Source organism: Phyllostomus discolor, chromosome 2 (genome assembly GCF_004126475.2).
Source record: "Phyllostomus discolor isolate MPI-MPIP mPhyDis1 chromosome 2, mPhyDis1.pri.v3, whole genome shotgun sequence".
NCBI lineage: Eukaryota > Metazoa > Chordata > Mammalia > Chiroptera > Phyllostomidae > Phyllostomus > Phyllostomus discolor.
Window position 1 is genome coordinate 170,182,826 of NC_040904.2, and position 27,210 is coordinate 170,210,035.

General features: G+C 38.4%; 1 protein-coding gene across 1 annotated transcript in view; it reads left to right on the plus strand.

Annotated features, from left to right (window-relative positions):
- The window catches only part of DBX2 (developing brain homeobox 2), a 41,489-nt gene extending 21,568 nt beyond the window's left edge, over nt 1-19,921 (plus strand). Inside the window, exons 3-4 of the mRNA XM_028533335.2 lie at nt 5,991-6,178; nt 15,981-19,921. Coding sequence (XP_028389136.1) covers nt 5,991-6,178; nt 15,981-16,313 — 521 coding nt within the window. The 3' untranslated portion in view covers nt 16,314-19,921. The remainder of the gene's footprint in view (nt 1-5,990; nt 6,179-15,980) is intronic.
- Nucleotides 19,922-27,210: the final 7,289 nt, after the last annotated feature.

Genomic DNA, 27,210 nt, shown 5'->3' on the forward strand with positions numbered 1-27,210 from the left:
CTTTGCTCTTGGGCTGATGTCTAGAAGGTGACTGTGTTGGGTACCCCTTTGTTCTCTAGGGCTTGCTGGCAGTAATGAATAGCAATGCCCTGTCTTCAGAGTTCAGACATGTTTTCTGGAGGGAGAGGCACAGGCTTCCACTAGTTTATCTAACGCTGTGTTTTTCTGTTGCAGCATACTCCCCCCAGCCCAAACTTTCCCCAAACAGTACTATTCACACACAGCACACCTCTATTTGTACAAGTGCCAGTTACTGCGCCCACTGCACATGGGGATTCCCTGGGTCATGGCATTTGGAGGACTTCTCAGGATCTAGGGAATCATATCTTTGAGATCGTTTCTACCCAAGGTCATTCTGCTCTTTTAATTAGACTCTTCCCCACCTGCTGACTTCTTCCCCTAGCCACTTATAGCTTTGACAGTCTTTGGTATAGTTTTAAGAGCACTAATTGGCTTCACTCTGCTCTGGTGTATGACCTCAATGGCCTCAGTTTTCCCTAAGAAAAATGGGGGTGATAATATATACAGCTGGTGATTGTTGTGAAGATTACACAACATGCTGTGTGTAGTTTGCACACATATCAGCACATGTTGAGCCACAAATATATATGAAAGCTTCACTATAAAATAATAACCATAATAATATTCCCAATTTGGTAAAGCCTATAGCGCCTTGAATTGGTGGCCCTGACTTTTAATGCTTCTCCTCTACTCCATGCCTTCAACTCTGCGACCATTTACTTTTATTTCATTCTTTGCTTATTTTTTGTTACCTGGAAGTTTCTACACAAGTCAGACATTTATTATGAGCATAGGAATAGTTAGAGGTGTTTGTTGCTTATAAATTTTCAGTAGCATTTGAGAGATTTTTGAACCACCAAGTTCCTGAAGTCTGTGTTTGTTTTGCAGGTGTAAATCTGAGCGTGTATTTATAGGCTTCGAAAATATGAAAATAGTGTGAGTTCATGAGTGTGGCTAATGGTTAGGTCCAGAGAGAGCTTGTGAAATACTTATGGGTCACACATGCAAGGGAGCATCAGTGGTAGAAGCAGCTGGTAGAGTGACGAGGCACATCACTGCATGAAAACATGCACGATTTGTGCATTGAGGGCAGTGCTGAGAGAAACCAGGCAACCAGCAAGTTAAGGAAGAGTGTAATATTCTTTATCTCTACTATATTTTTTGCTTGTTCGTTGGTTGGATTTGTGTTTGTTACAGAGTGCTGAAACCTGAGGGTGAGATGCAGGAGTTAACCCTTCAGCCCTCACAGCCACTCCAGGTCCACCTTTCAGAGAATGAGGTCTAGTTTGGGTCTGTGACCCCCCAGTGTTAGTAGGCACCACATTGTTGAGAATGACTTACCGATAGATTCCCTTGATGGGCATCTTGTTTCTCTTTACTTAAAAGTAGTTCATTAGCAAAGCCTATGCATTCCTATGAAAAGTAGTTGGAGGCATTTAAATGCGTTATTCCATTGTTTTATTTAAACATATTGATCTTGGTGAAGAAGGGGCTAAAACAAGTAGAATCATGACTTCTACTTCTACAACCTCTCCTTAGAAAAAAAAATGTATATATTTTTAAAACTAGCCTTATAGGCCCATAAATTTGTTTTGCATTTCCATAGAGATACAAAAAGTTTTATTAACTCAGAAAATATTGACTTTTCTAGGTCAGGTCCTTGTTGAAAGGCTTTCTTCTGTGGCAAGTTACACCCTAAACTTGTTCCAGTCACTGTGGCCCTAATCTGCCTTCCCAGTTTATCTCCTGAGTTCTCCCCATTCATACCCTGCAGTCTGGAAACACCATGCTGGGCAAGATTCTTAGACTCGCCATGTGTCACACTGTCCTTGTCCCTCTCATGTGTCTGCAAATGTTAATCCCTCTGCTCTGCCTGCTTTGTCTAGGTTGCCAGCAAGGGGGATTGCTATTCTTCTAGCTACTCTTTTCTCAGGACTTACTCTGTTGGCCTCCAAGACTAAGTGGCTTCTTATCTGGTGTTCTAAATACTTTCTCTGCTATGGTCTGTGGGTATCCATGTCACTGGACTGTGGCTGTCTGTATTATTCTTGACCTCTCCCTGTTAACTGTGAGCACCTGAAGGATGGGTTGGATTCCTCTTCAGTTGTCGCTCAGCAGCCGCTCAATCACTCTGCAGGATTATTCCCAAAAAGGTTGCTGGAGTATTTGCTGTTTTCCGTAGAAAGTAGAACTAGAATCAAGTAGAGTGAAGATGAATTTTTTGTCCATAACTCTCCAACAGCAGCCTATCTTAGTGTTTATTTTTGCTTTTCAATCTTTTTTTCTCTGAATTTTGCTTAGTTGTAAGCATAGTATATATCTTACATGTTATGTCTATGATAGTATATTTCTTTGCTGCTGCTTGATCTTCATAGTCTTCATCTTCAATGGCTCTTTAAAATTTCACCAAGTGGATACAGTATAATGTACTTTACCTTTGCATATTTAACTTTTAATATAGATGGATATAATAAGGATAGGTTGGATGTACTTATAAACTAAGAGTTCCAGGATCAAAATATCAAGTGAGAAGGGCACACTGGAATTGGAGGAGACAATTGTAAGGCGGTGTAGGAGATACCACGTAGTCCAGGCTCACAGACTGACCTGGGACAGGGTGCAGAAGCCTATAGGCACAGGTAGGAGCTCTGGCTGTATCTGTAAATGTTTTCTTCCTTCCAAGTTTTGGCCCAATACACCTGAGTAAAGGGGCAGTGTGAGGCAGAGGAAGGATCCCAGCATTTGGATTCAGAAAGCCTTGTCACCAGCTGAGCTCTCTGTCCTTTGTGTAGCTGTGGACCTTAACCACTCTGAACACTTCATCTGTACAGAGGATGTCTGTGGCATATGATTCTTATAAGAATCAAATGAAATCCAGCAAGGAGAAGTAAAATAGATTTGTGGGATCTTTACTGTACGCTTGACAGTGCAATTTTCTTGTGCTATTTCATCAGATCCTTAGAACAACCATGTCAGATGAGCGGAAAGAGTCTCATTTGCTTCAACTCACACTGTAAGTGTTGAATTCCAAGCCCAGTTTTTCCATACTTCCAAGTCCTTTGTTCTGAGCTTTCCTAGAGAAACATCATCCCGCCAGGTAAATCTGTGCTCTGAAAGATTGCAGAAGGGCCAATTCCAAGGTCTCTGTATCAAGGAAAGTTTAGGGAAGAAAAGCATTTAGAAAAAGATGGACATACTGAGATATTTAGAATATTTTTTATTATTGACTAATATTACATAAAGCTACTTAAATCTCTGATAAAGAAATATTGAATTAAATTGTCAAAACCTGACTTCAACATATGACCTTGGCATGAGACAGGCAAAAAAAAAGGTGGTCCTATCAATGGAGAATTGACTAAGATCCAGTGAGAGGATGCATGGACAGGGCATCAATAAAAATGGACCTTTGTAAGGAATTTGGCGTGATTACACCCCAGGGGCTACGGCATTTCTAAGATGATGCAAAGGTTACTGAGCTGGAAGGAAAGAGGGAGCAGCCAGCAGTGGTTCTTGCAGTGTGAGGATGAACGAGGAGGAGGGCTAACCCAGGGCTGAGGGACTCACTGGGAGATGTTTGTGGGTTTTTTAGACAAATAAGAAAGGGAGCTATCATATTACAAAGGTAGAATTAACAAGATTTATTTATTGACATTCTCTTTCTAAAATACAAGTCAGGAGAGTGTGAGTATTATGTAGGGTTCAGAGCCTTTGTTTTGCACTTAGTCTTCTTGGGTTTGAAACCCTACCCATGTGACCTTGGATAAAGTTACTTAAGCTATCTAAGCTTCATTTTATTCATCTATAAAATGGGGAGAACTTTAGTAGCATTCATAGCATTGATTGGTTGGAAGGATTAAGTGAAATAATGCACAGAGTATGCTTATGTTTCTCATTATCGTGCCACACCCTGCTTAAGCATCTTCTTTCCATCTTCGCTATGTATTGGGTAGTGTCCCAAATTCTTGTAGTCCTCTGTGACCTGGCTCGATTTCATTCCATCATCCCTATGCCAGAGGTCCAAATGTCTTCCAGAGCCTCTCAGGTAGAGAACAAACTAGGTGAGGCTATGATGAACTGGGGCCACGTATTCCCTCCAAAAGGAGCTCCCACTGTTCACTCTGGTAGCCATTTGCTTCATGGGAAAGTGAGCCAGTGTGGTTACCTTTGAAGAGATGTTGGAAACCTGGACTTCACACGAAACCTCCCAGTTAATAAATGTGGACAATTAAATCATCATTCCTAATCAACATTCTAAAACCAAACAAAGCCCAGCTGCAGGCTGTATATGGTTGGCAGCGCTCTCTCTGATTCATGGCCTTCCCCAGCCTTGCAGCCTGATTACTTATCCTTGGACAGACTCTACTCCTTTGTGCCATAATGCTTTTAGATGTGCTTGTTACTCTGCCTGATTTGGCCTTGGTTCTTTCCTTTTGAACTGGTTTGTTATTTTACATTTGGCTCAACATGACTATTTTCTCTGAACTCATCATTTTCTCCTTTTTGATGCCAGAGCTTTTTACAGATCATTTTATTCTAGTCCTTACGTCTGTATGAAATGTCTATTCATTTGCTTGTTTATTTAAAAATAATTATTAAGCACCAAAATGTAAGCTGGAATCCCCCCACTCCTGATGCCTATTTTTGGAGGGATGGTCATGTGTCAGTCCTCCCACGAGAGGGTGAGCTCCTTGAGGGCAGGGACCATGTGCTAATTGTCTGGGATACCCACTGTATTAGTGTCTTCTTGCTACTGTAACAAATGTTCACAAACCTAGCTTCCTAAAATAATTCAAACTTAATATCTTATACTTACAGAAGTTTGGAGCCTGCAGTGGTCTCACTGCACTAAAATTAGGGTGTCAGTAGGATATCCTACTGATTGCATTACTTCTGGAGGCTCTAGGGGAGAATGGGTCCCCTTTCCTTTTCCAGCCATTGCCTGCCTTTCTTGGCTTGTGGCTCCATCCTCCTTCATCTTCAAAGCAAGAAGTATAGCATCTTCAAATCTCTCTCTGACTATGACTTCTTTTTTGATTCTTTCTTCCACTTATAAGGACCTTTGTAATTACATTGGGCCCACCTGCATATTACATGATACTCTTCTAATCTCAAGGTCAGCTGATGAGCAACTATAATTCTGTCTGTAACCTTAATTCCCCCTTGCTATGTAATGTAACATATTCACAGGTTATGGGGATTGGGATCTCCCATCACAACTAGGAAGCTGAATGAATGAATGATTTATGAATAAAACTCTTAGAGGGTGGGAACCAGTGTTGTGCTAGCCACAGAAAAGCAGAAAAAGTAGTAGATGTCTCAGACCTGAAGCAGTGGGTGACCAATTGATTTGGGGGGATGGTGGTTGTGGTGGTAGTGATCGGGGGGTCTTCCAAACCTCTCTTCTCTGATGAAATATCTCTGACTCTTATAAGCTTCCCCTGGCATCCCAGTTTAAGATCAGACTCCTTGTTTTGTGCTGTTAAGGTACCCTGCTTAGGAATACTTCATTATTACACTTGTGATGCTAGTTCAATAAACACCCTTCACTAGATTTTACAGGTAATGTGTGTGATACAAGATATCCATATTGCTTCTCAGTGTGTAGCATTGAACACAGTGCCTGCCATATGATGAGTGTTGAAAAATTTCTGGAGAAAATGAATGAATAAGTAAATGAAGAATTAGAGAAAACCAAAGTGTTTAAACCACCTACTACTTGTTCCATATTGGAGTTTTGTTACCTGGGACCATGGACTTTCTGGCACAGCACATGGAATTGGGAGGGCAAAGACATTTGTCAGATTCTTATCAGAGTCCAACACCAACAATTGGTCAAGAAGCACTGGTCTAAGCATGCGGAGTTCAGAGACGAGATAATTGAGCCATGGTCCAAACAAGGAGGATACTGCCCTGGAAAGACAGACTGGCCTCTCACTAAAGCTTTTGTATCTTCTTTCCCTCTCTAGGAGAGGACAAGGTGCTGCCCCTCCTGACACAGGACTCCAATTCCAAAGCTCGGAGGGGTATTTTAAGAAGAGCTGTCTTTTCTGAGGACCAGAGAAAGGCTCTGGAGAAAATGTTTCAGAAGCAGAAATATATCAGCAAAATAGACCGAAAGAAACTTGCCATCAACTTGGGACTGAAGGAATCACAGGTACTAAGGAGCCAGATGGTGTCGCTGCTCCTGATTCTGAAGGAGTGTGATGAGAACCATCCATGTGGCAAATATTTGTTGTACTAGGCTGGACCCTGAAGCATTATTGAAGTATTTTCATAAATTTTTAGTGGGTGGAAATATATATCACAAGTCCTCTTTGGAAATAGGTCCATGTGCTGAGAGGTCTAGGTTTTTGCCTTATTAATTCTTCCCAAATAAGCATAAATGTTAAAGATGTGGCATTTACATCATTAAATTGTTTGCTCAGTTTTTAGAAAAGCAGGCTACTTATTTTCCTGCAAAAAAGGAACCAATTTTCCTGTCTTTTTCTTCATTTCCAATCCAAAAACCAAGGCATGAATGTGTGACTGGTAAATGCTCTTAATAATGTCATTATTCTGTACTTTGGGTTTATGTCAGGTACAGTTAAGTAATTTCCAATTTGCAACATTTACACACCTTTCTTGCACTTCAATGCTTCATATAATTTTGAATGAGACTTTGTGACCTTTTGGGAAGCACAGAATACTCCATTTAATGATTAGCCTGCTAATTATAAATAATTAACTGCATAAGGTGCTAGCATTTCCTATTTATTCCTTCTAATCACCACTTGAAACAAGCAGTGTAGTCATTCACATTGTATAGATGAGGAAATGTAGAGGAGGAAAGGTAGGTCCAGTGTCCCTCCGCAGGCATCCCGACTGTGGGGTTTGCATTCTCCTTAACCTAGAGCCACTGCACAGTTGGAAAGGGTATTTACTGTGCAAGGGCACTTGGCTAAGGGGGACGACAGTGACTGAAATGCAGCAGGTGCCCTGCTCTCCAAGCTGGCTTTCTTGGTACAGGGCTACATCCACCTGGACTTTTAAAATTAGCATCAAGGCATCGAAGGGCTAGCAGAGACTCTGTTAACCACCACACTGTTTTCCCCTTGATACAAGTGAGCTGGTTTCTAACTTTGGATTTCATTTAAACCAGTTTATTTTTGAATGAAACTCTCCTTAACCCTGCTTGCTTTCCCTGGGAAAGCGATCTGTTTCCCCCTCTGTTACCCAGCTTTTTCTAGTCACAGGAAGCAGTATGTGGCACTGCAGAGGGTCCTGGGCCTGCATCAGCCAGTCTGTGCTTTGCTCATGAGTGGTATTAATGAGTTCTTAACTTTCATTGACAGCTGCATACCTCAGTTTCTAACTTTAAAATCAGGGACCAATACAGAAATCCTTTCTATGTCACAGAGCAACTCGGGGTATATGGAAGATAAATCAGTAGCTATATCTGGATGGTCTACTGTGTGCAAGACACTGCTAGGTAAGCAGTAAGCAGGAATATCAATAAACACTGATTAAGATACATCACGTGCACCCTGGGAATTTATACAACCACCTGGGAAAACAAAGCAGAAGCTCAAGAACACTTCGATAACAGTGTAAGACAACAGTATAGGAGACATCACCTGGTAGGTTAGAAATGCTGCCAAGTAAAGGAGATAGGTCAGTAGTCCTCAAAGTTACATATCTCTAGGGCCTTATGATCATTGCTGTCTCTGGGAAGGACAGCCGTATAACTCGTCTGCATGCACGTGGGGAGTCTAGCGATGGGACTGCGTGATCCTCAGAGGAAGGGTGAGGCCTGAGGACCACAGGGGGGCCCGGGAGACCTGGCCTCTGTGGGACTGGTACAGACAAGAAACTCCAGAATCAGGGAGGACCACATGCACTGGTTTTGGAGGTCAGGGGGCCTTTGGTTAAATAGGAACTTGAAGTAGGTATTAAAAGATGAAAAGTGGCTGGGTTTGATCTGATAGTGCTCTGAGAAAGTGTGAGAATGTCTGGTAGTACATATGGTTTTTTTACAAATTGACAGTTGAAAGGAGAATGCAGCCAGCATATTAAAGAGTATTTATGAGGGGGATGAGCATAATCTCTTCACTCCAAGAAGACAAACTATCTTCCTGTTTGAATGCTATCTTCTAGTTCTTATCCATAGGTACACAGTTTTACATAAGTGATTACATTGTTTCAAAAATTCAAGTACCTCAGGAATGAATGCTTTTCTTTTATTGAATTTGGTAAACATCTTAGAGGTAATTTAACATTTCCTTATTTGCTCATGTATCTAATTACATAATTAATACTTGGTGTTTCTTATGGTAAGTTCAAACAAAAGAGGAATTAGTAAAGTTAAACATGAAACTCATCTACTCACTTTACAATCTAACTCCTAGGTTATGACTATCATTTTTTAATTGAAATTATTGAAGTGACCCAGTTCATCAAATCATACAGGTTTCAAGTGCACAACTCAACAAAATGTCATGTGTGCTCTGCATCAGGTGTCCATCTCTCCAAGCAAAGTCTCTTTCAGCCCCCATTCCCCCCGCCCTTTGCCCACCTGCACCTACCCCCACTGCCCTGACCCTCTGGCTATCACCACACGGTTGTCTGTGTCTGTGTGTTATATATATGTACATGTTTTTTTTAATCCCTTCACCTTCTTTCATTCAGTCCCCTACCCGCCATCCCCTCTAACAGCTGTCAGTCTGTTCCATGTGTCCACACCTCTGTTTCTGTTTTGTCTGTCAGTTTATTTGTTCATTAGATTCCACATGTAAGTGAAATTATATGGTATTATCTTTGTCTGACTGGCCTATTTCACTTATCATAATAATCTCCAGGTCCATCCATGCTGTTGGAAAAGGTAAGATTTCCTTTATTTTTACAACTTAGTAGTATTCCATTGTGTAGATTTACCACAGCTCTTTTATCCACTCATCAACTAATGGATGCTTGGACTGTTTCCAGATCTTGGCTGTTGTAAATAACAATGCAATGATTATGGGGGTGCATATATTCTTTTGAATTAGTGTTTTGGGTTTCTTCAGATATATCCCCAGAGGTGGGATTGTAAGGTAAAAAGCAGTTCCATTTTTTTCTTCTTTTTCTTGTTTTATTGTTTTGTTGTTGTTCCAGTATAGTGGTCTGCATTACCATCCCACAACTACCCCGCCAACCCCAGCCATCCCCACCTCCCCCGCCTGATTCCACCCATTCTTGGTTTTGTCCATGTGTGTTTATAGCTGTTCCTGAAATCCCTTCCCCTCTTCCCCCCAATTATGCCCTCCCACCTCCCCTCTGGTTACTGTTAGATTATTCTTAATTTCAATGTCTCTGGTTACATTTTGCTTGCTTGTTTGTTTTGTTGATTAGGTTCCACTTAAAGGTGAGATCATATGGTATTTGTCCCTCACTGCCTGGCTTATTTCACTTAGCATAATGCTCTCCAGTTCCATCCACACTGTCTCAAAGGGTAGGAGCTCCTGCTTTCTTTCTGCCATGTAGTATTCCATTGTGTAAATGTACCATAGTTTTATTTATTTTATTTTTATTTTAATTGTTGTTTAAGTACAGTTTTCTGCCTTTTACTCCCATCCCAGCCCACCTTCCCCAGCCCCCACTACCTCCCTCCTGTTTCCACCCCTCCTTTGTTTTTGTCCATGTGTCCTTTATACTTGTTCCGGCAAACCCTTCCCCTTTTCCCCTGAAATTCCCTCCCCTCTCCCCTTTGGTCACTGTTAGCCTGTTCTCTATTTCAGTGTCTTTGGTTATATTTTGCTTATTTGTTTGTTTTGTTGTTTAGGTTCCTGTTAAAGGTGAGATTATAGCAGTTCCATTTTTAATTTTTTTGAGGAAACTCCATACTGTTTTCCACAGCAGCTGCACTGGTCTGCATTCCCACCAACAGTGCACAATTACCTTTTCTCCACAACCTCAGCAGCAGTTGTTTGTTGATTTACTGATGATGGCCATTCTGACAGGCATGAGGTCATATCTCACTGTGGTTTTAATTTGCATTTCTCTGATGACAATGAACATTTTTTGTATGTCTATTGGCCATATGTATGTCCTCTCTGGAGAAATATCTATTCAGGTCCTTTGCTCATGTTTTAATTGGGTTGTTAGTCTTCTTGGTGTTGAATGGTATAAGTTCTTTATATATTTTGGAAATTAACCCCTTATCAGGTATATCACTGGCAAATATATTCTCCCTGTTCATTTTGTTGATGGCTTCCATTGCTGTACAAAACTTTTTTATTTAATGTAGTCCCATTTATTGTTTTTTCTTTCTTTCTCCTGCCCTAGGAAATATATCTGCAAAAATATTGCCACCAGAAGTGCCTGAAATTTTACTGCCTGTGTTTTCTTCTAGGATTTTTATGGTTTTGCAGCTTACATTTAAGTCTTTAATCCATATTGAGTTTATTCTTGTGTATAGTGTAAGTTAGTGGTGTAGGTTCATTTGTTGCCTGTATCTGTCCAATTTTCCCAACACTGATTATTGAAGAGACTGTCTTCATCTCATTGTTTGTTCTTGCTCCTTTGTCAGATAACTATCATTTTTAAATGGCTTTTGTTTGAGTTTACTGGTATATCATGTATTTTTTAAAAAACACATTTGTGTGTTGTATATACACTGATACGTAATAGCATAAACACATAGTGACTGCCGCATGCCCTCATGTTCAGTGTCATTCTTCTTTGTGGTGACTCTATCAGATAACTATGTTTAGTATTGCTGCTTTATAAATGAAGAAGCTGAGGCCTGGAATTGTGCATGTATAATTTTAAAGAAAAACGGGCTGACTCCATGCACATCATGTGATGTTTTCTGAAGGGTAGTACAAATCACCTGTATAACCAGCACACAGATCACTCATTCCAACATCACCAGGGCCAGTGGCTCCCTGCCTCCCTCCTCATCACTACCTGCTGCTTCCACTGTCCTGACTTCTAACAGCATAGATCGGCTTTGCCTGTTTTTGTACAAATAGAATCATTTAGCACCTTTTCTTTGGTATATAGCTCCTTTTACTTAACATTACATCTGTGGGATTCAATTGTGTTGTGGCATGGAACCATAGCTCATTCGTATTCATTGCTGTGCAGCATCACTTCACATGCCAGTTTATTCATGTTAATGGTGGGCATCTGGGTTGTTCCCAGGTTTGGGCTGTTTTAAAAATGCGCTGACAATGCCTGCTATTTTGCACTTTGCTTTTTTCCCTGATTCAGATGTCATGGGGTGTATCCTTCCATGTCAGTACTTACAGATTTACTTCATTCTTTTTTAGTATCTCATAACAATAATTGCATACATATGTCATAATTTATTAAGCATTCCCAACTTTAAGTCACTTCCAAGTTTCACTGTTGCATATCTTTATGCACTTTTAATATATATCCGTAAGATAGGGGTAATACTAGGAGTGGGATTTATATGTGAAAGTATATAGATATTTTAAATTGTGATAGATTAAATTTTTTCCCAAATATATATTGCATCAAAATACTGAATTATATCAAATTTGCACTCTTAATAACACAGTCCCTTTTTGCAAACCCTCCACTGTTTATAAGTTTTTAAAATGTTGCCAATATTATTGGCAATGATTTTAAAAAATTTCCCTAATTACTAGAACTTCACGGTCTGTTAATCATTTTACTGGCTGTTTTTAATCTGTGAATTAGCCTTTTCATGGCTCAACCATTTTTTTTTTTGTATCATATTGTCTTTTCATTGATATGCAGTAATTATTTTGGCTGTTAATAAAAATTTTGGAATATTATGGTTAGTAACATTTTCCTGTTATAATTGTTGCAGAAATCCTCTCCAAGTCTGTGGCTTTTACTGTGGTAGAATACACATAACATAAAATTTACCATTTCAGCCTTTTTTAAATGTTTGATTTGCTGGCAGAAAGTACTTTCACATTGTTGTACAACCATCACCACCATCCCTCTCTAGAACTTCTTTTGTCTTGCAAAACTGAAACCTTGTACCCATTAAACAATGTCTACCTGTTCCTCCCTCCCTCAGGCCCCTGACAGCCACCACTCTACTTTCTGTCTCTATGAATTCGACTCTTCTAGGCAAGTTATATGAGTGGAATTATACTGTATTTGTTCTGTTGTGACCGGCTTAGTTCATGTAGCATAATATCTTCAAGGTTCATTCATGTGGTAGTCTGTGTCAGAATTTCCTTACTTTTTATACATATAATACTATTTCATTGTATGTGTATACATCTTGTTTATCCATTCATCCATCAATGGACACTTGGGTTTCTTCCATTTTTTGGCTTTTGTGAATAATGTTGCTAAGAACATGGGTGTACAACTATGTCTTTGAGCCCCTGCTTTTTTAAAATTATAGGCGGCATACAGTGTCAATTTCAGGCACACAACATAAGGATGTGCCATTTATATACCTTATGATGTGATCACAACAATGAGCCTTGTCACCATCCATGGCCGTGCAAAGTCATTACAATGTTATTGACCATATCCCCTGTGCTGTACACTGTGCATGGCTTATGTATCTTATAACTGAAAGTTTATACTGCTCATTCCCCTTTACCTTCTTCACCCATTCCCCTACCTACCTCCCCTCTGGCAACCATCACTTTGTTCTTTGTATCTAAAAGTCCATTTCTATTTTGGTTTTCTTTGTTCATTTGTTTTGTTTTAGATTCCACATAGGAGTTAAACTGTACAGTGTTTGTTTTTCTCTGTATGACTTATTTCACTTAGTATAATACCTTCTAACTCAGCAATTTCCAACTGGTGTGTCACAAGAATTTTTAAAACACGTAATACCTGACTATTTAGTCAGGGGCACTGACCTCTTTCCCTTTAGGTTGTCACATTAAGCAATAACAACAGCCAATGCAACAATAGCTGTCAGGTATGAATGAATCAAATCAAAATTATTCCTATTTTTTGGTTAGATTGGCAGATTAGATATTTTTTGGCGTGCCACAAAATGTTGGTAATTGTGTGTGTGCATACATACATACAGTCTTCTTTATTCATTCATCTGTCAACAGATAACTAGGCTGCTTTCATATTTTGGCTATTGTAAATAATGAAATAAACATAGGGGTACATATATCTTTTCAAATTAGTGTTTATGTTTTCTTTGGATGAATAATTTTTAATTTTTTGAGGAACCTCCATACTGTTTTCTGTAGTGGCTGCCCCAAGTAACCATCCTAACAGTGCATGCAGTTTCCTTTTCTTTGATGTTCTTTTCAACACTTGTTAATTATTGACTTTTTGATAATAGCCATTCTGACAGGTGTGAAGTAATACCTCATTGTGGTTTTAGTTTGCATTTTCATGGTGATTAGTAATGGTGAGCATGTTTTCATGTGTCTGTTGGCCATCTGTATGTTCTCTTTGGAGAGATGTCTATTCAGGTCCTCTGCTAGTTTTTTATCCATTTTTTAAAATTTAATTTGTATGACTTCCATACATACTTTGGATATTAACCTTTTGTTAGATGTATTATTTGCAAATATCTTCTCTCAGTGGCATTCTTCTCAGAACAAGAACAAGTAATCCTAAAATTTACATGGAACCAGAAAAGATCCGAATAGACAAAATAGTCTTGAAAAAGAAGAACAAAGTTGGAGGTATCACCCTTCCTGGCTTCAAACTATACTACTATTCTAATAATCAAAACAATAGGATACTGGCACAAAAACAGGCATATAGGTCAATGGAACAGAATAGAGATCCAAGAAATAAAACCTCATTGATATGGTCAATTGATCTGTGTCAAAGGAGGCAAGATTATACATTGGGCTAAAGACAGTCTCTTCAATAAGTGGTGTTGGGAAAACTGGACAAACACATGCAGAGAAAATGAAACTAGACTACTTTCTTATACCATACACAAAATAAACTGAAAATGAATTAAATATTTAAATATGAGGTCTGAAACCGTGGCTAGTGTGGCTCAGTTGGGCATGGTACTACAAAGTGAAAGGTCACCGGTTTGAATCCCAGTCAGGGCATGTGCCTGGTTTGGTCCCTGACTGGAGTGAGTACAAGAGGCAACCGATTGATGTTTCTCTCCCTCTCTTTCTCCCTCCCTTATCCTCTCTGTAAAAATAAATAAAATCTAATTTTTAATTCTAAAAGACCTAAAAACATAAAACTTGAAGAAAACATAGAAAACTCTTTGACATTGGTTTCAGCAATATCTTTTTAAAGATGTCTCCTTGGGCAAGGGCAACAAAGGCAAAAATAAACAAATGAAACTGCATGAAACTAAAAAGATTTTGAGTCCCTCCTTTTAATTCTGTTGGGTAGTTTATTTTTACGGTGTCTTTGTACATAAATTTCTTATTTTTATGTGGTCAGCTCTACCTTTTTATTTGTAGCCTCTGTGTTTTATGTCATTCTTAATAAAACATTCATCTTTCCAAGCAAATAATGATAATCTGTTACATTTTATTTTAGAACTTTTATAGTTTTGTTTTTATGCTTAGTTATTTAATCCATGTGGAACTTTTGTATTTGTTGAGAAGTAGAACTTTCCCCCTAAATACACCTTTGTCCCAATACCGTTGATTATGATGAAACTCCTTTCGTGATTTTTTTAAGTTGAGGCATCACTCAAATTTCTGGAGATACAGAAGAGCTAAGGGAGGAGGAAAACAATGAGTGTGACAAGAAAGGCAAGGGTGGTGAAAACCTGTTAGAAATTACTTGGCAGGTGCTCTTAGAGTAAAAGCCCAGTGCAAATAATAAACAAGTTCATGAATAAAACTGAATGCTGTTATGTACACATTAGTACTGTTTTCTGATGAAAAGTCTTAATCACAGGATTGTAACTGGAATGGTAGTCTTTTGGGCTCAGTTGCCTGGCATAGGATTTTCTTGTAGTCATTTTGAATATCGCCAATCAAGTCGGAAGAATGAAGCAATTGTTTTGCCAATCTAGAAACACTATCTCAGAATTTTTTCCTTTACTGGGAGAAATATTTGGCTGAAAAGCTTTAATGATTAGTTCTTTAGGTAAAATATTTTCAGTTTTTGTTTTAAAAATAGGTGTCTACTAAGTTGTTGGTATAAAGATGTAATGTAATGCACAGGAAACCCATGTGATTTGCTTTTAAGATATCAGGAAACCAATTGTGAATGTTCCTGCTCAGGTGCGGCCAACTACACTGGGAGTAAAGAGGGTGGTTAATAGTACAAAGAGAGTCCAGGGGGTGCTGGGAAGGTATGGCTTAAATCAGAAACCCTCATCATACTTGGGTTAATTACAATCAATTGTTATTTATTGGACCAGAGTCTGATAAATTCTGGGAGTAATCAAACTTGGAAACTGTAGAAAGCCTGAAGTTTATCAAAACAATATAAAATGTATTCTTAATTTAGTCTCCAAAAACTCCTGATGAGATCTGGATGCTTCTGAGGGCCTGGGCACTAGTCTGAGCACTTCCATTTCACTAGCAGTGTGACCTTGAACTGACTTAATACTCGGAACCTCGGTTTTCTTACATGTAAATGAGGACTTCTTGCAGTCATTGGGGGGATCAAACTATGCAATCCACACGGAGTGCATGGCCTGATACCTGGTACAAAATTAACACAGATGCTACTTCTGGTAGGTAACATTTCCTTTGAATAAATACTTAAGCACAGACTAAATGATTTAAAATATTGAAGAGAGTTAAATCAGTCCTAAAAGATGTCCAGCTTACATGATATAACTGACTCACCACAGTTGTTTTATTTTTTAAGTGTATGTGGGGATATTATACCTAAGTGATTTCTCAGATACTTTTGAAGGAGCCCAGGTGAGAAGCCACAAAGACTTTTGCTAGGCTGTCTCTCATAATAAGGTATATTCTGTAGAAGACATAATAGAAGAAATTACAGTTTAAAATGCTGAAGTGAATTAACATGGAGTAAGTGATGATTTTATCCAATTGTTTTATCAATAGGTGAAAATCTGGTTTCAGAACAGAAGAATGAAATGGCGGAATTCCAAAGAAAAGGAAGTGCTTTCCAACAACAGGTGTATCCAAGAAGTAGGCCTTCAAGAGGATCCCCTTTCGAGATCTGCCCTGGGTTTCCCCTCTCCTTGTCCTTCACTCTGGGACGTCTCCCAACAGCACTCCAGTCCAAGATGGAGGGAGAATTCGCCAGAACCTCCAGAAAGACTCATCCAGGAGAGTTCAGCGACACAGCCTCCAGAAGCAAATTCACTGCAAGGTGCCTTATACTTGTGTTCTGAAGAAGCTGGAAACAAGGGTGTACTTACTGGGGCTGTCTGAATGGAGGCATTCCTCCATGTTAATTTAAAAGAACACTTAACTAATAATCTTTGGACTTTAAATCCAGCTAGCTTGTGCCTCATCAGTGCCTAAAACCTAACACCTCTGGAATGATACATGAACTAATGCTTCAGGAAACTCTTCTCAGTGTTCTGTTATTTGCATCTCAGACTCAGATTTAATTTGTAAGTGGAATAGAATCTCCCAGAAAGTGTGATGGAACTGAGAAAAAATGAGAGTAATAGTTGGCTCAGTCTGAGTGTATATATATATAGTGTGTCTCTATGTGTGTTTGTATATATGAATATTCATTAAAACACATTAGGAGAAACCAGTTCCTCTTTAAATACTGCCTGGAGCAAATTAATTTCCTTTTATATGAAGAAAAGCCAACCATTGACTGAATGTCATTAATTTTTCAAAAATAATGTAAAAGTTGGACTTCAGTCCGAATTTTTATGTAAGAACACGTTCTTTAAAATTTTCTATTTTCTGGTTTCATTCAGTATGCAGCTGTAAATGAGTTATAACAACTTTGCAATACTAATCAAATGAGCCACTGTTAGATTTATACATTGAAAGTGTATATTGAAAATTAATCCAACAGGCAAAGTAGAAGAATTTCTGAATGTAACTACAAGTATTCTTAGTTTTCAAGTCACTGCCATGAGGGTGGTACCTATTTAACCAATGGTGATCTTTTGATCTCTTTTGATCTCTGTAAGAATGGGCCTTAACCAGGGTTTGCAATGTAAAATGCCTTTTAGGGCCTGTCGGGTAAAAAAAGGGCATGACCCACCTAAAAATATTTGAGTTTAGTACTTTTTAAAGTGCTATGTTGGCCAAATGAAACATCTGTGCCAAGCAGTTGTGACCCCCGGCCAAGACTTAAAAAAGTGTCACAATTTTTTTAAATGTTCCCAACTGGACTACAAAACACAATACTAATGGAATCTATAGAGATTTCTCTTTGCACTTCTAGTTAGAGACTCAATTTTCCACTTAGGTGCTATATACTATATATATTAGGTTATTTTATGTATTAACAAACACCACACAGATGTTTAATGTTTTTGAGTACTCTGAAATAGTATTATTATAAAATTGCCTTTCTGGTAACGATTTGCTTAGTTAATCTAGAATTTTTATTCCAGGTCCAAGAAGAAATTATGTTTTACTTTGAAGGAAATGAGGCAGAAAAAGGAAATGATGTGGTTTTGAACTAGGTTATTATTAATCTGTGGACAAGAAACATTATTAGAAGTTCATGATGTGGAATTTTGTTTGTGAGAAAGCTACGTAAAAGAATGACTTCTGATTTGCTTATGTTCTTAACTATAGACTGGGAGGGTTTAGAAAAGATAATATTTCACTACTATGCTGCACTCCTGAAACTGATATAATATTGAATGTCAACTGTAATTGAAAAATAGAGAAGTATAAGAAAAGAAAAGATAATAGTTTTAGTCAGCATCAGGAAATTATTTTCTGTGAATGGAATTTGAATTGGTATATGCTTGGGTATGTCTTTATCAGAAGATCGTTTATTTAAAAGTCATTTCAGAAGAAGCTTTTCTCAGTGCCTCTTTGTGGGAAGCAGAGGCATGGATCTTCTGATAACAAATTGAATTTTAATTTTTAAAAAATTTTTAAGGTATTAGTTTCAGGTGTACAACATAGTGATTAGACATTTATGTAACTTACAAAGCGATCGCCCTGAAAAGTGATTTATAGTGTGGTTTCTTTTCTTTATATGATGTTAACCTCATTTACATTTATTGGGTCCTTATTATGTGTGAGATACTGTGCTAAGCCTTTAGGGTCGGTGTACTTATTTAATCTCATGACAATAACCCTGCGACCTAGGCAATATTACTATCAGGATTCCTGTTACCCAGACAAGGGACCTGAGGCGGTATGGTTAGGGCGATCACCTGGGGTCATGAGGTTAACGAATGGAATTTGGACCCTGGTAGTCCAGTTTCAAATCTTGAAATCTTACCAACCATGTGGGGGCGCATACCACTATGGGATGCATTGGAAGACATAACATTTTGAAAATTACAGTGAAATTTATTAAAGAAATTCAGAACCATATTGTACTTTACAAGCTCTTATTTGGGGTATGGTTTTCTCTTCAGAAGTCTCTTCTGTATTCATTTTAAAGTTTAGGGAAAGTAAAGACTTGAAAAAGCCTTTAACTATGAAGCCTCTGTAGAGATTAATCCCATAGCAGTGTTAAATTAAAGTACATCGTTTTACCACTCATTGCTAAAAATCATAAAGTACTTATCTTTGGTCAATGTCTATTGAGAATAACTTGAAACTCAGATGAGAGAAACTGTCATGGCCATTGATTACCCAGGTTTTAGAAGTGGCCTGAATGACCTGCCTCCAGGGTTTCGCTCAGCAGAGGCTCCTCTTTGTGAGATTGGTTTGATATTTGAATATACAGATAAATCTTTTAATTGGTTTCCACTTTGGAATGTGTTAAGGCTTAGGAAAAGTACTCTTTGGAGGAATGTATTAGGGCTTACAAAACACACAAGCACATAGACATGGCGCATGCACACACGCCTGCTGTGCCTTGACTTGGCCTGAATTGCTGGAAAGGACCACTGAGCTTGATATTCTAACTGACAAGGGTCTCCCTCTTCTATCACTTTGTGCTCCACTAGCCCTCCATTCACCTACAGTGTACTTACATGCGTATTTTCTTCTGTTATCTGGATGATGACTCCTTCTCTCCATGTGATCGTACAATTGCATATTTGTTGCTCTCCAGACAAACCCTGCTCTAGTAAGCACCAGGACCATAGAAGCCTGGAGGCAAAAGCAGTACAAAAATTTTTAAGTAAGTTGTCAGATGCATGTTAAGCAGATGAGAAGAAAAAAATGGTGAGTACCATCTTCCAGCAGTGATAAGGATGACTGTTTTATAAAGCTAAGTATGAAGGGCTAGGAGTATGTAAGCAGGTAAGGAATGATCACTGGATGTGGAGACTGAGAAAGCCATGATTATCAATGTTTAAGGCAACAAAAGGCAACTCTTTTTTCTTAGTAATGAGGTAGCTTGAGTGTGGAACCCAGTTATTTAGGCCAGTGATTCTCAAGCTTTAAATATCCATACAGTTGGGCAGACCATACCTCCCAACCAGTTTTTGCTACGTGCTCAGATTTGGACACATATTTCACACATACTCTTCAACACTCACACCATCCTCTCTACCCCTGAGCATTATCATACATATCATTTTTTCACAATCACAATTAAATATGCTTGTCCAATATGCTGTAGTTCCTTCTACACATGTTCCTTCTGCCTCCTTTCACTCCCCAGTCTGATGAATCCTTTTATTTAATTAAAAAAAATTAAATTTACTGGGGTAACATTGATTAATGACACTACGTAAGCTTTCGGTGAAAAATTTGGAATACATCATCTGGATATTGATGCATCCCTTTTAAAAGCTACCTACTCCCCAACATCCTCCACAACCCATCCCTCGATGAGCAGTGATTTCATCAAGGTCTGCTGGCTTTTTAATACAATGAAGCTCATTCCATTGTGTTCATGAGCTTATTAGACACTGCATCTGCAGTCATCTGAAATCTACAAAAACATTTTTTCTTTCTGGATTTCAACACTTAATTGGGCACTATGTGTGAGGCATTATCCTAGGCTCTATGTAAACAAATGAGGGACAGCCTGGTTCTTGCTGTCAAGGAACTTATAATCTAGTCTTGCCAAACAGCATTTGAAATAATCTATGCTGTCATTGACTGGATCCAGTAAAATTGGGGCAAAAAATAATCTACCATCCTCCAAAAACCCCATCTCCTTATTTGTAGAGGTTGAGGTGGTGAAGTGTTCCACTCTTCAGAAAAGCACAAACTCCTTGACATTGCTGGTGTTTTATGCTGACTCTCTTCCATTCAGTCGCATCAGTCCAAGCGGGAGTCAGAAAGAGTTCACAGGAAGAATTCAGTACTCTCTTTTCTACATAGTGTACCCTACCCTCTCCTTTCTTCTTTCTTCCTTCTCAGACTCAGATCGACCTGTACTCGTGGTGGGTGGGAAGACAGAAGTAAAAGCAAATAGCATAAGTGGGAGAGGGCGGAAATGAGGGTGATGAGTATTCATGAATATACAGGGGACATTTTGCAGAATTAATGTCTTTATAAACCATTTCTGAAACAACCTATTTAGTAATCAACTATCTTGAGTACATAGCACTAGCCCCACAAAGATGGCTCTTAGCTTCCAGCTGTTAGTTGGGTTCCATTACGTTATTATTTTTGGTTATAGAAGTTATACCTGCTCATTATAAGGAAACACACCTGAAAATATATCTAACAGAAAAATTATGTGTAATTCTGCCACCTGGAGAGAGCCAATTTAGCTCTTTTGTGAAAATTTTTCACTTTTGATTGTATATGTATGTGTGTCTAAGCAAATTTGGATCATAGCGTATATCCAGATTATCCTGCTTTTTTTTTCACTTAACTTTATACAGAGAACACTTTCCCAGGCCATTAAAAATTCTTTGAAACTATTTATGATAGTTGCACAATCTTCTGTTGTAACTCCTCCATTTCTTGATGTGGACCAGGGGATGAGGCCAGGAGGTGGCAGGTCATGGATAGAATGATCATGGGTTCCTTGTTCCATAAAATGCACTGAAGAATTACAGTCTAATGCTTATTTCCTTTAACCCAATGAAAACTCAGCAAACATGAAACATAGAATACAAATTGAGAGTCTCTTCAAAAAGCCACTGTGAAGTTTATCAAAACTTACCCCATTAATTCAAAATGTACAGGAGTGTGCACGCTTGGATTTTAGCACATAGCCAGTGGCAAGCATACTAATGTAGGGCAATATTCTACCACTGTTCAGTTGTGCTTTACAGTCACATCAATGAATTATTTAGCTTTTCTGAGTATGTATTTTTGTCCACAACATGTGCAGAAGTCAAGCAAATGAATGTGCCACCATCTGAACACGAATATGACAAGGCTGCTTTGCCTTTTTAGTCTGGAATCCCTCAGGATGTCATGACTCTATGGGTATTCTCTCAAAGTTGCTTGAACAACAGAAATGATGGGGATGATCTTTGGGGATCAGCACATTGCAAGATTAAAAGGGAGCCTTTAATGTTATTTAAACATGAAGCAGAACCATCGAATGCTTGATTCTAATCAAAAGCCAAAAAATCAGGCATGTCAAATTCTAATAAAATACAATGATGCAATTAATTCATGATATACATCTAATTCTATTACTATGAATTTTCATTATCATTTCCCAGGGCTGCCATAACTGATTACCACAAACTGTGTGGCTTAAAACTACAGCAATATATTCTTTCAGAGTTGTGGAGGTCAAAAATCCACAGTCAAGATATCAGCAGGACCATGTTCCTCCTGCAGATTTTAGGAAGCTGCCTCTTTCAGCTTCTGCTGGCTCTAAGAGTTCTTTGGCTTGGGCAGTCTCTACCTTTGACTTCATGTGGTCTTCTGTGTGCCTGTATCACAAATCTCCCTCTGCCTTTCTCCAAGGACACCAGTCATTAGTTTTAGAGATGACTTTAAAAATCCAAGATGATCGCACTCAAACTTAATTGCTTCTGTAAAAGTCCTTTTTTTTTTTTTTTTAAATAAGGTTGCATTCACAGTCCAGGAGTTAGGACTTGGACCTAACTTTTATGGGAACCACTATTCAACCTATTATAGTTGTATTCTATAGTAAGATACTATAGCTGTATCTCACTATAGCAAAAATACTCAAAATAAAAGGAAAACAACTTCTCTTTGCATTTTCTGTAATGGAATTTGACTTCCATTGCTTTGGCTTAAGCTTTTGTACCAACCAAGCAATGCACTACTTGCAAGAACATTTGAAGCAGAGAAATTTTTGTACAAATTGCTTACATTTAGGATTTCTTTCTACACTGGGAAAATTTAAGAAAATACAAGGCTAATTTTTTAAAGGTTTCACATGGATTCCAGATGTTGACCATTTAATCCAAGAAGGTGTTTCCTTATTATACAAATGTGGCGCACATCAAGAAATTGGCATTGTTTAATTTATGACTCACACGTGAACCATTGTTTTTTGTGATATAGTTGTTTTAACTGATTCATAAACTAAACAATGTCAATATTTTGGACACATACCATATTTGTATAATGAGGAAACACCTTCTTCCATTAAATGGTCAACATCTGGGATCCATGTGGGTATTTCTTTGAAATTTAAAAAAAGACAAATTAGCATGGCATACATTTTCTCAGAGATGCAGTTAGTTGGTAATCAAAAGACAGAGTGAACTTGGTACTACATGTGGTTAAGCAAATAGGGATGTTGTTGATAGAAACATTCAATAATGTTTTTATAGCACCATTTTGGGAATGGGGTAAATGGAGGCGTGGAGTGAAACACAGTGTGGGCAATTCTGAGTCAGGAGTCAAAAATCAACTCTCTTAGTTGAAGTGTAAGTTATCAAAAACTTTCTGGAGAGAAACTGGTGACACATGCAAGAAGGTAAATTAGCATACCCTCTGTCAAGATGGTTCCACTTACTGGAATTTATCTTAAGGGAATAGAAATGTGCAAGTAGCTGTATATAATAGGATGCTCAGCATGTTAGACTTTTTAGAGCAGTTTTAGGTTCACAGAGAAATTGAATGGAATGTGGAGAGATGTCCCAGTATTCCTTCTGCCCCCACCACACACATCCCCCCCCCGCCAACTACCAACACCTAGCACCAGAGTGGTATGTTTGTTACAACTGAAGAGCCTGCATACCTGCACTGACACATCATTATCACCTAAAGTTCATAGTGTACATTAGGTTTCACTTTTGCTGTGGTACAGTCTATGCGTTTTGAAAAATATATAATGACACATATCTACCATTACAGTATTATACAGAGTAGTTTCACTGTCCTGAAGGTCATCTCAGAATATGTTTTTGATAACAATAGACTGGTTAAATCAATTTTAGAAAATTTATATAATGAAGTCCTATAAGGCTATTGAAAATAATATTGTAGATGAATGATGATCTATAATAATGTTCGTGATTCATTGTTAAAGGAAAAAAAACAGATTATAAAATCATATGTTATAGCCCTGGCTGGTGTGGCTCAGTGGATTGAGTGCCAGCCTGCAAACCAAAGGGTCACCGGTTCAATTCCCTGTCAGGGCGCATGCCTGGGTTTCAAGCCAGGTCCCCAGTAGGGGGTGTGGGAGAGGCAATCACACATTGATGTCTCTCTCCCTTTCTTTCTCCCTCCCTTCCCCTCTGTCTAAAAATAAAAAAATATATATGTTAGCTAAAATTGTGTACGTGTGTATAGGTTTAGAAAAAGACTATGTAGCCATATATTGACTGCAGCTGTCTGAGTTGGGTTAAAGATGATGTTTGCTTTCTTTTCCTTGTTCTTTATTTTTCAAATAATCTGTTATAAATTGTACTTTTAATATTAAAACACACAAATTTTGACATGGCTATCTTATAGACATGTCAAATTCAAATGAGCTCTTTCTTTTTTTCTTTTTTCCCCAGACTTATAAATATCACTTCAGAATACAATGGTTGGGCTTGGTGGCCTTTTATTTTGCCTCTTAACAATTTGATTCTTTATAGGTAATATGTTTTTTCGTTGGATTACTTCTAAGATCCCTTTCAGGATAAGTTATTTTCTGTCTTAATTGTAATGGTAAACTCTCCTGGAGCTTAGCCAGAACAGCTATTTATATTTCTAGGCCACACGGCCTTTAGAACTTAACTCCTCACGAGAGCAACTGTGAAAGAAGGAAAGACTTCCTGAATCCTAGGGACCATTTTGCCTAGAAGCTAGGACCATATGGTTCCAAGAAGATTGAAGGTAGGTGGGACACACGTTTAAGTCACTGTCAGGTTAGATATTGTTTTTCTTGTTGACAATTCACATTGTAGTTTGAATTCTTCCTGAATTTGTTATTATATGTCTTCTTCCCTTTTAATGTAAACCTCAAATCCCCTTCATTTTTCCATCCTTCTTCTAATAAACAGTCCATACGCAATGTAGTATACAGATGACATATTGTAAAATTGTACATCTTATATCTATATAATTTTATTAACCAATGCCACCCCAATAAATTCAATTAAAAATTTTCCCAGTAGAATCTGGATATGAGAAATTAAGTGTGAGCCCTTCTTTCACCTCAAATATTCACTAGTAGTTCCGTCTTTTGGTAAATAGCAAAATAAGACAGCCGGTTGCTGAATTCATGGGAGTCAGGTTGACACTTTACTCCTTGATCCCCTCTTGTATAATTACAGCAGGTCCTTGAATAACATCATTTTATTCAACATCCTTACATTGTAACATTGAAAAGAAAAAAAAATGCTTCCTGTCCAGAGCAGGGCCACTGTCTGCATGGAATTTGCATCGTCTTCCCACATCTGTGTGCATTTCCTCCAAGGACTCCGGTTTCCTCCCACAATCCCAGAGATGTGCACGATTAGGTGAATTGACGTGCTTAAATTGTCCCAGTCTGAGTAAGTGTGTGGGGGGTGTGTGAGCGCCCCTGTGGTGCAAGGGCATCCTGTCCCAAGCTGCTGGGATAGGCTTTGGTTCCCCTTGACTCTGAACTGGAATAAGCAGGCTGGAAAAGAATTCTCTTACTTGTTTTATTCATTTTCCTTCTTTTTTTAAAAAAGAAAACAAATCCATTCTATTTATTTACTCTTCAATAAGTTTCAGTCCTTGAGGGGTACAGCATTACATGGGTTCTGTGTCCAATGGCCTTTGCAGGAAGGTTGTTCTGGAATTCAGCACGAGCCCTGCCACTGTTTCCATAAACATGAGTTACGTTTCCCCACATCACCATATTTTGCTGTGTATAATGCACACCCACACATTTGGCCCAGATTTCAGGAAAAAAAATCTTTCCTTTTAATTTTAAATTGAATTGTTTATTTATTTATTTTTAGAAACAAAACCAATTATCATATTCCAAGGTGTTATTTTGCATACAGATACCATTATTGTTTTCTAAGGTTACACTTTTTCAAAAAAGATTTTATTTCTTCATTTCCAGAGAAGGGAAGGGAGGGAGAAAGAGAGGGAGAGAACATCACACTCCCCACTGGGGACCTGGCCTGCAACCTAGGCATGTGCCCTGACTGGGAATCCAACCAGTGACCCTTTGGTTGTTCACAGGCTGACACTCAGTCCACTGAGCCACACCAGAGAGGGCTCTAGAGTTACACTTTTAATGCATAAGCATAAATAAAAGAATTAGAAAATTTATATAGATACAGAATTTAGTACTACCGTGTATAATATGCATCCTTATTTTTGCCTCAAAAATTTGGGTAAAAAATTGTGCATTATACACGGCAAAATACAGTACTCTGGTTTTGTCCAGTTTGCCACCAGGAGTCACTGTGTTGTTCTTTGCTTTGCACACACAAGCACATATCTTGCCTAGAAGGAATTCAGTTTCATCTCAAGCATAAACACCTTCAATTCTAAGAAGAGCTTCGTGCTTATAGCTGGGAAAAATGGCCTTGGACCACAGCCTTCCAGACTTACTTGTTCTTGTAGAAGTCCTGTTCCTGGCAGGCCCCACAGACTTCATGAGGTGGGAAAAAGGGGTGCCTTATTCTTCTTTCTTAGATGTATGTATAGCTAATAGTTTTAGGGTTTAATATTAGAAGTGTTTTGGCTCTTTAGGAGTTTGGTGGTGTTTTTGTCACCATAAATATGCTGTAGGAACTTGACTTATGTCTCTATCAGTTAGCCTATGGTAAAATTAGTTTCCCTATACAGTTGACTCCTGAACAATTTGGGGGCTAAGGGCAATGACCTGCCATGCAGTTAAAAATTCACATATATTTTTGACTCCACCAAAACTTAACTGCAGTCATCCCTGTGTATTCATGTGTTGAACGTCTGCAGATTCAAGCAACTGTTTATTGAAAATAGTAATTTCAGTCTGAGTTTGGAAGTCTGTGGATGTAAATGGCTGACTAAACTAATAACCTACAGAAGCCTTACCAATAACATAAATTGTCAATTAACATATGTTGTGTGTATTATTTGTATTATATACTGCATTCTTACAAAAGTGAGCTAGAGAAAATAAAATGTTAAGAAAATCATAAGGAAGAGAAAATACATTTACTGTATTTAGTGAAAAAAAATCTACTTATTCATGGACCCATGCAGTTCAAACCTGTGTTGTTCAGAGTCAACTTGGAGTTACTCCTTAGTCACAGTTTCCAAGAATCTACTAATGACATTCCACGAGGAGTTATTATAACCACTAGGTCTCATCCGTGCATCCCTCTAACCACCTTTTCAGTCTGCCTTCTCCTATCCATTCCCACAGCCATGGACGCATTCTGAATCATCATTGTCCCCACACTCCTTGTTTCCTAGCAGTCTCTTTGCATGCCTTCTAGGTTCCTTCTAACTCCTCCTCCGGATTGTAGTTAGAATGATCCTTTTAAAATGCAAACCTGATCATGCCATTTTTCTCATTACAATTTTCCTATGGTTCTCCCCTAAGCTAAGATCTACTCCCACACCCTTCAAATGTTCACAGTGTCCTCTGAGATCTGGTCCCTGCTCGCCTCTCTAGTCTTATCTCTCTCCACGTTCCTTCATGTGTTCTAAATTCTAAGTAGCTGGATTTTCTTCATTTCCTTAAGTGTCTTTAGCTCCCATAATTCAAGTTATTACACAAGCTAATCCCAGACTACTCTCCCTCTTTGCTCCCCACCTGCATTTCTTCTAGCCTACTCTCACTCATCCCTCAGATCTTCCCTCGTCTCCCAGGGTAAAACCCCTACTGTATGTTCCCGCCATACTCCAAACTTCCCTTGTCCCAGCA